Consider the following 11,952-nt stretch of genomic DNA (forward strand, 5'->3'; position numbering starts at 1 on the left):
ATTTGGCCTGAAAGCCCAATCAAACACAGCGCTCAGAGTTCAGCAGGTGGGGAAGTATAGCAGCAGCATGGCTCCATCACGCAATAATACAAAGTTAATGATGCAGAACGGTGTCTTTCTCCATACCAAAGAAGACGTCAATAGAGGATGTTTAAGGACGCTGTTCCTAATTACGCTTTTTAAATTCTCCATTGAAGTGATTGATGATTTCAAAGGGAGGCATTATTGATCCACTTCACAGACAAGTCCCATCGATTGCAAGTCTAGAATGAATAAAACTTCATTTTTTTCCTTCTTCTTTCTCCCCCCCTTTTTATCTCCCCCGCCGAGCGACAGATTGTACAATCAGAGCATCAGCGTGACCTATATGGGTAGTTTGGGGAGCTAAATCACCTCTTTTTAAAACGCAGACAAATGGAGCAGTGATTGCCGAATCGAGGGACCTTGGGGGACCTTCGGGGCGCCGCGGAAGAAAGCAACAGCGCAGCTCTCACCCGCTTCCTCATTCATCGAGTGCGGAGATCCATCCATCCACTCATTAATCTGTGGGAGCTTTTGCAAATAGCCCATATCTGCGTTGGACTCCTCAGCATGAAACAAGTTCAGGAGCTGGAGTTTTATAGACGGCCAGCTGTGCAGCATCACGTCTCTCACCGCAATCAGCGGTGATGGAGCGACGGATGCTCTGACGCACTGACAGATTGTTTTTTTGTTTTGTTTTGCTTCCTTTTAACATGCCCCATGGCACGCATATATTATTCTATGAACTGTGTGGTCCCACACAAGCAGCCAGATCTTCCTATTAGTGCAGAAGCTGCCAGTCATTGCATGTCTAATATCCCAGCACGTGCTATGAGCAGATTCATCAAAAGGCGCTGCTGATGTGGCAGAAAGTCTGACATCACCTGCAGGGGGGATTCTGCATATTTGACCGATTTGACCTAGGGTTCTGTTCGAGTTACAGGAAGATGGGAAAAATAAATAAAGATTGATTAGGAATCAACAGCCCACTGAATTGGACCAGCAGAGGGAGGTTTTCCATCACACCATCATGCTGAATTTCAAGTGCACTTCAGATGGCAAAGTGCGCTACAGCTTATGATTAAATGGTCTGCAGGCGAAGCCTTTTTGTCTTTTGTGTGTGTGTGTGTGTGTGTGTGTGTGTGTGTGTGTGTGTGTGTGTGTGTGTGTGTGTGTGTGTGTGTGTGTGTGTGTGTGTGTGTGTGTGTGTGTGGAGAGAGAGAGAGAGAGAGAGAGGGCTCTTTCTGAAGGCCAAAGTTAATGCAGTCATAGAAAGAACTCTGATACACTCCCACGTGAAATGGCCATGTGAGGAAAGCCCGGAGGGAGACAAAAGGCCTTGAATGAATTTGAGAGGGAGAGAGAGTGGGAGGGAGGCCGATAGAGAGAAAGTTCAAACATTACTGATCCTCAAATATCCTTTTGGTTTCTGGTTCAATTGGAATCCGGCAGTAAGTGTCCGCTAAAAGCTCCATTTTTGTGTTGCCCTTCCATCGCTGCCGAGCTTTTAGAGTTAGATGATGACAGATTGCGAGCTACCTGATATCCTTCATCATCCTCCCCGGTGGAGGTGTTTGTTCCGCCCTGAGCAAGTCCTCGAGGACTAGCAGCCGGCGCGGTTTGATGGACTGCGGGGAGACATCTGCTCTGCCTGGCTTTGCCTTACTGAATGAAAACAACATGTTACAGTAATCAATCAATATGCAAGTCCTTTTAGACTTCATGGTTATCAAGTCATTATATCAGCTTGTCACCGGGAATTAGCGCAGGTGGAGCTACAGGGTGCAAGAGCCTCGCTGCGTTTTGTTCACGCGGGCACATCCACTGCTTCACGCGCACGACGCGTCCTCAGCAACACTTGTCACCACTGGGGATGAGCTCTGTGGACTCAAGGGGAGAGCAGAAGTCTCCACGCTGCGGTCTGATTTGTGGTCGCACTGCGCACCATCACTTACGAAGTAATCCAGGAAAATATTACCAGAGCCAAAAAGACCCTCATCGATTTTAAACTCTGTTGCGCCGATGAGCTGACCATATATCCTATACCTGTTGTGGACAGGTGGTTTCCAAACCAGGGCCCTAGGTGTATTATGGGAGTTACAGAGGGTTTGCTGCAAAAAAACAACAACAAACAAACATAGTAATTCCCATGTAAAAGTAAAATAAGGGTGTAATTATGTTGCATGTCGAAATGGTTTTCAGACCTGCAGCTAGATAGTTCTTAGCCCTTTCTTTCTATCATTTTATTTTAAGTTTTTACAAGTTACACATTACAGCACATTACTAGACAACAAAAAACAACGACAAATAAATTAAATAAAATAATAATACATAGCAGCATAACAACCAACTACACTGTAAAATGTAATAAGTTTACTTTACTTGAAAAAAGTCAGTAAAATAGCGCAATCATTTTAAGTTATTAAAGCTGAAAATAACTGAGTTCAGGCAACTCATTTAATTGCAGTAAATATTAGTATAGTTAACGCAAAATTATTAATTAGGTCAACTATACAATGTAAATTAAGACAATTTAAGGATCTGAGTGAAGTTAACTTACAATCATTGATTATGTTGACTATAAATAGTCAGACAACTTTAAAGATCAATAAATAGTCCCTCCTCACTCATTCTTTTAAATAAAGGTTACTTGAGATGATAAGTTTAATAACTTTACTCACCAGAAAGTGTTCTTTACCAAGTTTCATCAAGTATGGTCAACAAATGAGTCTCACTGTTTTTTAAAGTAAGGTCAGCAATTACATTTTATAGTGTATACGGACAGAAAAACACGGACAGAAATCGAAGATAAATCATCATCCTACATATTGAACCTACAACAACAATTGTCTTTATCTCATTCTTACCATCATTTAATTTTCAATTCATTCAGGCCACTTAGTTCTGGTTTAAACTAGTCAGTCCAGCGGTTGTAACAGCTGCAGTACGCGGGATGGTCGCCAGGGGGCGGTGTGGCTTCCAGCTTAAACCTCGGCGCGAGGAGGACGCTCTTCTTAGCGGAAGTCGCCTCCTCGTTGGTCAAACATGGTTCCACCCTGTGGGCAATGTGAATGTAAACAAGCGGCTCACCTCTGAGACGACGAACCCCGTCGCGTCCCCTGGCTTTACCCCCGGAGGCGGGTCCCCGCAGCCGCCATGGCCCTCCGAGTGTGCGCGCGGGTCTTCAGAGGCTCCGCCGTCTTCTCCAGAGCGGCCGTCGTCGCGTGCGCTCCACAGGAAAGCGCGTCATGGTTCCTCACGGCGGGTCAGTTCCCAAAACCAGCTGCTCATTTCATGACTTTTACCGAGCGAAGGAATGTGTCGGGCCGCTTGTTAAGAGATGGAGCATGGGATGAATAAAAGGAGGGGATGTGACCTTCAGCTCAGCGCACACGTGCAGTAGATGCAGGCTGTGGTGCAAGCAGAGTGCATGAATGATAATGACTGCATGGGAGGGGAAATACACACACACACACACACACACACACACACACACACAGACACACACAGACACTCAGACATGTGTATTGATGTGTGTGCAGAGTTTTTTTTTTTTTTTACATTAAACAGTTGAAAGAGGAAAGTTCCTCTGAGCTCACCTTAAATCTGAGGTTGACATGTGAACAATAGGAAGCATAGACTCAGCAGTCGCAGTCTGTGTTTTTCCTGTGAGGGGAAGAGGTAGATGGTAGTAATGTAATTAATTACTAATGAGTGCTTTTATTTGTCTTGTTAAATGTCTTTAAATATTCAGAAAGCTCACATGCAGGGCAGACTGGGTGCAGACTGGGTCACCCTATAACACATTTTTTCTCTCCTTAAAACTGTCCATCACAAGAAGGTCAAGTCCTCAAATAGCTTGAAAATGGTCCAAACCAAAGTGTTCTCTAACCTTTATGTAATTTACGATAATATAAAACAGAGAAAAGTAGCAAATCCTCACATTTATGTCAAAGCCCATTCTTGACATTTCTTCTTGATAAGTTACTTACGTTTAATTGACTAATCCTTTTAGCCGTAGTTTGAACTGTCGTTGCTGATAACAATGAAACAATACTTTATGGCTCTTTTAGCTCCAAGCAGCACTGTAAAGCATTTAACAGTCAAATGTCTGCGTTTCCCAAAAGGATGGAGGATTCATCGGCACTGTAACGAGTTTAATGAAGGAGTTCACGAGGAGTCTGAATGCATTACTCTGCATCCGAGTGAGCGCAGTGAATCAGAAGGCCTGCAGCCCTGCTGGCAGCAAAGTGATGGAGATGTTGATGTCTTTACAGGAAACGCTGCCTGCGGCCGAGGAGGGAGGACCGGATTTATCTTCACTCCCGCTTGCTTTATTACATCAGAGGCATTTCTCAACAGACTGATGAAAGGCAAAGCGGCCGAGGCAGACGGGAGTCTTTATCGCCTTCCAGCCTCAGTTCCGCCGGACAGCGGTAATCAGACCACTGCCTCCGAGATTTACATCCCCCAGACGCATCTGATCAAATTCTGCCGACGTCTCCCTTCCACCAATCTGATGTTGTAGTTTTTATTTTTATTTGACTGTAGCCATATCTCTAATGAGTCCTCCTGTTTGTGTGTTTTCAGGCGAACATGTATCTTTGTTACTCAAACTCCCAGATCAGCCTGAAAACTCAAAGGTTTTAAAAGTGGCCATTATTGGAGCCCCAAATGCCGGGAAGTCCACATTGTCCAATCAGCTCCTTGGCAGAAAGGTGTGTCCCTCTCTCTTAAACCTGCTCACTCGTTTTGTATCTGTGTTTCTGAGGGGAGGAGGTGGAGGTCACCTTGTAAAGCCAACGATTATCTCTTCAAGGTGTTTGCTGTGTCCAAGAAAGTGCACACCACGCGGTCACGAGCCCTGGGCGTCCTCACAGAGGACGATACACAGATAGTAAGAGCGGTCGCTTGTCTCTTCTGTTATTATACATTTAAAAAAACAGATGTTGATACTTATGAGTGCTTTTTTTGTGCAGATTTTACTGGATACTCCTGGTCTCACCACTGCATCAAAGGTCAAAAGGTGCCTGTCTTTTTTATTTCTTTTATTTGAGGTATTTGTCCACGGTGTATACGTCTGCAGTCTGTACGCAGTGTTATGATACGGTGTAATATTATATGAATAACATAATTATATTGAACCCTCTGTTACCACAGACACCAGCTGGAGAAGACTTTGCTCGTGGATCCCTGGAACACAGTCAAAGAAGCCGACCTAGGTATGTTTGAAATTCACTCTAAGCTTTTTATTAAATTATTTAATTAAATTTATTTAAAAATCTTTGTTGATGCCTTCGTGTGACCGATTTAACGTTAAGAGTTAAATATAGCGCAGTTATAGCGAGTTTCAAGGGCTCGTAAATGAAACTGTGCCCATTCCCAGTGGTCGTCTTGGTGGACGTGTCGGACAGATGGATGTCCAGCAGGCTCGACTTCGAGGTGCTCAAATGCCTGGCCCTGCACCCCGACATCCCTGCAATCCTGGTGCTCAATAAGGTACTGAAGTCGTAAATCTTAATAAAAGGGTCGTGGATATATTATTTTGTTTATTCCGAGGGTGAAACAATTTGATAAAACAGCTGGGCGCTGTAGCTTTTAGTGAACTTGACTGAAACGGGAGAGGATAGCGAATCCTCACCGATGCTCCTCTGTTTCTTCAGGTGGACCAAGTCAAGGCCAAGGACCGGCTGCTGGACATCACAGCAGAGCTGACATGTGGAGTGGTGAACGGACGGCGAATGCGCGTCAGGTCGGCGATCAAGCCTCCGTGGGCCGAAAAGAAACCAGAGAAGGATCCGGAGCCCCTGTCCGTTGAGGACAGCGCGGGGCCCGACTCTGTGATGAGCAAAGAGCAGCTGAAGACGCTGAAGAGCCAGCAGGGCTGGCCTCACTTCAAGGACATCTTCATGCTCTGCGCTGTGGACCCAGAGGACGTGGAGACGCTGAAGGTACACGTTATAGATTATGGTCATCGTAGCCTATGGCCCAGTGGCCTTATCCCTTTTATAATGACCAATAAAAGAACATAACTCGGTACATTTGATTTACATTTGAAGCTGAGCATTTGTGAGTTTTGCTGCATCGCTTTAGTCCAGTCTCATTTCTATTTTGTATCAGTTAGTTTGAGCTTTTTTAACTTTCATGAGATGGCAACAACCGTGCTTTTCACCTCGTGGCCCTAGAAATACTTTATGGTCGGGGCCAAACCAGGACCGTGGCAGTACCACAGCGAGGTCCTGACTGACCAGGGTCCAGAGGAAGTCTGCACCAACATCATCAGGGAGAAGCTGCTGGAGTATCTGCCCCAGGAAGTGCCCTACTCAATGACACAGGTGAACCAGTTTGTTTTTCGGGGACACTCCGTAAGTCGGGCGCGATGATAAGCTGACAGCTGACTGACTCCACCCATCACATCTCACTGCACCGACTCTGCGGCTTAGTTTATGCCCTTCACGCTCACTTTCAATCCTCATGCTGACATGCGCTTTGATGCAGCTTTTGGCGTCAGCCTCCACCCGCTACACTCGTGCTTTAAAAAAAAAAAAAGTACTCTTCACTGCACCTTAATTATCACTTTTTTTCTGTACTTCCCTGCACCTCAAGGTGTGGAATCACACCATCAAGTCAACCTGTAGCGCAGTCTTGATTTGTTCTGCGTTTCCGACTAACTTGACACTTTCTAGAAATGTGAAACATTTAGAGGTCATCTAGAGGTCATCTTTCATGAGCAAAGAACTCTGGGATATGAGTCAGTGACAGCTGCTGCTCCGCACTGACCTCGGCGTTATTGACCTTTTTTGTAGAAGTTTTAATATTTGAATGTTTCCGTTTCAGTCGATTGAACTCTGGCAAGATGGAGAAAACGACGAGCTGGATATTTCCGTGAAACTTTATGCCAAGAAAGAGACTCACATGGTAAGTGCGATCAGGTGAATGTTCAAATTAATGTTTTCTCCTGTCCGTAAATCAGGTGGAACACGAATGCAGCACAAACAAAACTATTGCGTAAGAAATACCACAGTTTGATTCTTGGCAGGCACGGGAATGGAGGAAGTGAAATCTTTGCCTCCACCTGTAGCCTCTGATGGGTTCTAATATTTATTTGCTCACATTCCTCCACTTTTTCTTTTTTTTTACTTTGTGTTTTTAACTTGTAAATATTTGAGCAGCCTTTCTAAGCCATACATATTTGATGAGTCTCGGACCATCCTTTCACAGGAATGACTCCAGAAAAGTAGATCTGGAGGAACACACAAGAACGTTGGAATGTCATCTGTTTCATGAATAGTTCCTGGTATGAAGTGATGTAGTCCAGCTTTTTGTGGCTATATCTCAATGGACATATTTTGTTTTTGTGGGTTTTTGTAAGCCTCACACAAAAGCCTCAGTGATGCGTGAAAGTAGTTTATAGATATTTAAACATATGAAAAAGGTAATACCACCTATGGTCCCGTCTATTCGCTGGTGCCTGATGTATTTCTTGCGTCTACAGGGGATGGTCATCGGCGCAGCCGGCCAGATGGTAGCGCGCATCGCCCGAGAGGCCGGCGATGACCTGAGCCGCGTCTTCCTGAGGGAAGTAAAGCTCAAGCTCTCCGTCAAGCTGAGGAAGTGAAGGCCGATGGGAGGACTTTAAATGACGAAGAGGTGTCTCTTCTTTGTATTTATTTTTTCCTCCGCAAAGGACAGACCCAAAGAGTCGAACAAAGGATCTCATCGTGTCAGACGTGCTGTGAGACCGCCCACTGAGATGGACCCGTTTAAAAGAACTCTAAATGTGGACTTTAGCATCCTCCTTTCATGCAGAAGACGTTATTAAAGTTTTTTTTTTATGTTGAGATGTGACCTATAAGTTGCTGTTATTATAAAGATTGGAATAGTTTATTATTATATACTGAGTGCCCAAACCTTTATGGAAATGTGACACATCTAAATCTGTAAAGTGATGACAATAGTCACATTAAAAGCAGGCGCAAAATAGAATTATTGGCATGTGTTTCACGAAGATATATTTCAGGCAACAAACATGACTCGGACTCCCCATCAAATGGACGTTTTGACACAAGTTTGACAAGCGTGTTCACGGATGAGCGGGTCTGGCGAAGCTGCGAGAAGGCCGATGGTTTATCTTTGGCTCTCAGAGCTTTTTACTTGGCGAGCGCCTCGCGCCTAGCGGGACCTGCACAGTCGTGTTCACTCAAATGTCCCCGATGTACCATCCGCCCCGGTTCCCCCTCCACTCCCACACCACTTTAGCCCTCTCCACAGCCTTTTGAAGTGTGGCCATCCATCCCCGCGACCATCACTTCTTTTTTTTTTTTGTGTTCTGCTGCTTTCTCCCTCCCCCATCCCCCTTTCTCTCTCTTCCTCCCTCAGCTTTTTTGGCTCTTATAAAGCCCGGCTCTGCCCCCGAGGGCGGAATTGTCTCCCTAATGGAAGGCAAAATGGAGCACTAACCTGATGCTAAAATGGGTCAGATAATGGTGATTGGATTCGTTCCCTGCTTGCCTGTGAGTTAACTCGGCGGTTACTCTATCCGGGGCATCTTGATGAATAACCAGCTCGTGGCCTAAAGCGAGGGGCGACAGGAGGGAGGGAGAGGCCTCGGATGTCTCGCAGAAGCCGTGTCGGCCCCTCGAGCTCTCCCAGCTCTCTGCAACGGCTGCTTCCCAGTGATTAGATAAAGTCGGCCGCGCAGCAGAGATCCCCACTTAGACAAGACAACTGCTGCTTGAGAATATTACAGCCGATGTACGTCCGCCAGCGCATTAAAGTAATCCTAGATATTTAGAATGCCGAAACCCTGACTTTGATGTTTTTTTTATAACCAAAATAATGAGGTACTCGTTTGTTTGGGAGCCATAAGCTTTATTTCACTTCACACACACACACAACACATCAATCACCAGCTTTCTTCATCCTCCCGGGCCAGATGGCATTGAGCGAGGGCCGTATAACCCTTACCTTAACTGAAACTCAGTAAAGGTAACGGTTTGACGGCCTCTCCTCTGCAGTGCGTGCGTCCTGCCACAGTCCGTTAGGCGCGAGCGAGCGCTGATGGTGCCGGCAGGGGGGAATGAGACCCTGGATAGTACATCATCTATACTGTAGTGTCTCTTTAATAAACTTACAGTATAAGATGATATCCTGTCCAGGGCACAAGATGTAAGGGTTATCGGCCAGTTCCTGTCGTGTTGGTGACCTGCAAGGCAGAGAGGGAGACGGCTCATTAGTGAAGGTCAACAGGGAAAATGTTAATCATGTGGCAAAGATGCTATACATTTTTATTTTTTTTAAAGCAATACATTTAAATGCCAGTCAGAAGAAAACATATTTTACAGAAGTGTACTGAAAGACTAAATGTATCCTTCACCACCAGCCAGACGCGGCCTCCTCTCTGTCGCACGCTCACCTTCTTGCATGCAGTGTTTCCTTCACGCGCTCCGCTTTCTGGCTGCTGTGAGTCTGAGTCTGAGTCCACGTCTGAGGAGCTCTTAAAGGCCCCGGGCTCATTAGCATACTGAGATGACATCTGGGGTGGACCAGGCTGCACTGTGAACTTTTTCTTATCTGGTCCGGACCTGATTGCCTCTGGCCTGCTGATTGCCCCACACCCTTATTATATGACACCCGGCAGAAAACGAACTACACACAAGTCCCATTTTGTATTTCTTACTGCTTCTTACCCTTTAATAAATGAAAATGGTGGGCAGAAGCAAGAATCTTTTATCCATTCGTTAATACTTTAGAGAAAATGTCATTCATTTACCATTTTTCAATCATTTCTAATGTAATTTTGTGACTTGATATTTATATATGAATCCGTTTGATTTAGCAGCAGCAGTAATAAAAAAAACAATAGCTTTCCCAAGAAGCACTCTATATTTCTCATATATCCCCAAATATTATATTAAATATATATTCTAGTCCGAACCATTTCACACAAATGACCTTTCTTGGTCAAACATGTCTAATTGAAAGCAGCCAAAACATCCATTAAAAGGCCCGGAGCTTTATCTCATAATGTGGTCATGCATCTCCAGTCCTCTGAATCTCATAGCCCTTGGATTTATGTGTGATGGTTTCTTTATGGATTGGAATTTAATGCCGCGATATGTCAGCTGATGTCATGTCATCTGACTTATTACTGTTTTTCATGCACTCGGCCAGATTCCAGGATACGGAGAGCAGCTGAGATCTGTTTTTGAATTATTTTTGTATAATTTTATTTCACGAGACGTGTTCGTGTTCCTCATATTCTGCCTTGGCGGTGATTACGGGGCAGTTTGTCTTCCATCCCTGACAGTCTGTCCCTTCCATGATTGACCGTCTGTGTCTTTGCTTTCTCCCGACGTCTGCTGGAAACTCTGGAAACTGAACAAGATCCGAGCCGCGTCGTGCAGGATGCACACAGCAACACAGCCGCCCTCCTTCAGGTGACTTCCCTCCAGCAACGCTGATGAATGCACCTGCTGCAACGCCAAGTCATTAACATGGAAGTATTCACCCACCGGTACACCACTACTTTAAGGTCAACTTCATTCATCACAGTTAGTGTGAACCTGCAGAGGGAGAGGGACGCTGACGCAATGCCTCGAGTCAGTAACCGCTCGTGTGCTTTTGGGGAGGTCCAAGTTAGGCGGGGACATGGCAGTTACCATGGTAACACCCTCCCCGGTCAGGGTGTGGAAGGTCCTCCTGTGGGCACAGATAAAGACGGAAGTGGGACGGTCCGTCTCTCCGACTCCTTATCTGCTGCAAACACTTTTTTTTCTACACATTTTCCGTTTGCGTTTAAAGATATGTAATTATTATTTTTTTAAGACAAAAAGGGAGGATGCTCTCATTATGGAAGAGGCCGATTTTATTCAGGGTGCTCAGGGGAAACTTATTGGGGTTTGATCTAATTGTTTGCAGTTAGATGAAGGGGAGGCCAGCTTTCTGTTGAATTGTTCTTCAACGACAAGTAAAGTAATTCTTACTGACATCACGTCGTGTCTGTCCCTCCACCACATGTTTCTAGCTTCACCCCATCTCTGCCTCAGATCATGGTAAAATATAACACTGTGGAAATAGGTTTTTATATGAGCAGACTAATTAAGAGTCTGTGGAGAAAGAAAAGTGAGAGAGACATTATTAAAGAGTTTGATTTTTATCATCCTCCGGGGCTACACAAGTGTCTGGAGTATTACAAAAAAAAACTGAACATTTTCATTTCTTTCTTGGCTATTTGAACCTTTTTTTTTGTATTCATCTGTCATAATCTGAGGGTAGTTTCATGTTTCCACTTCAGAGGTGTGAAACATCTGGCCTGGAGCCACATCATTTTATTTTATGTTTTTAAGATTAGAGAGATTGTGTCTGAAGGCCCCAAACCGAGCTGTAAGCGAGTTGAAGTCTCTGCCAGCGTGGCAGGTTTAATGTTGCACTTATTTCACACTTCACTATTTATAGAGAGAGAGAGAGAGAGAAAGAGGTATTTTGCAGGCAGTGTGGATCCGGTCTCCATTTTGATCCATTAATGCATTTTGAGCTTGATTAACCAAAGAGAAAAGCCCTTTAATATTGCTAGGAACAGCCGGTATAATCCAGGAGGGACGTGCTATCGGATGTTTGGAGACATTAGAGATGATGTTTCCACTGACATGAAATGCAAAGTTATTCATTATTCACCTCCTATAGGCTGAGATATTTTAAAGTCTGGGCCACATGCTTGTATTATTAAAATGAAGTGACATGATGCAGTGAGTCGAAGATTAAAGCACAAGTTATTTCCCTAAATCTCAAATACATTTCCTAGTTGTTCAAATTGGATTTTCAGTACAGAAATGATGTGAAACTACCTAGACATACTTTACAAAAATCCAAAACACTTTTAGAAAACAGTGAGCAGTGAGGTGAATTATCTAAAGCATGAAAAAGAAAAAC

The 11,952-nt window shown here is 44.6% G+C and overlaps 1 protein-coding gene across 2 annotated transcripts; it reads left to right on the forward strand.

Moving 5' to 3' along the window:
* Positions 1-3,172: 3,172 nt before the first annotated feature.
* On the forward strand, positions 3,173-7,862 carry eral1 (Era-like 12S mitochondrial rRNA chaperone 1; the record flags this gene model as incomplete). Of its 2 annotated transcripts, XM_079237531.1 has the most annotated exons (11): positions 3,178-3,286; positions 4,299-4,457; positions 4,612-4,739; positions 4,841-4,918; positions 5,001-5,047; positions 5,182-5,243; positions 5,408-5,520; positions 5,685-5,972; positions 6,207-6,356; positions 6,859-6,939; positions 7,517-7,862. In XM_079237531.1, 11 exons carry the CDS (start codon positions 3,178-3,180, stop codon positions 7,637-7,639), a joined length of 1,338 nt encoding a protein of 445 aa, XP_079093657.1. In that variant the 3' UTR covers positions 7,640-7,862. The 2 variants fall into 2 exon arrangements, with proteins under 2 accessions (XP_079093658.1, XP_079093657.1); XM_079237532.1 differs by lacking the exon at positions 4,299-4,457 and having other exon boundaries at positions 3,173-3,286.
* Between the last annotated feature and the right edge of the window lie 4,090 nt (positions 7,863-11,952).

Source organism: Taurulus bubalis (assembly GCF_910589615.1).
Source record: "Taurulus bubalis genome assembly, chromosome: 2".
NCBI lineage: Eukaryota > Metazoa > Chordata > Actinopteri > Perciformes > Cottidae > Taurulus > Taurulus bubalis.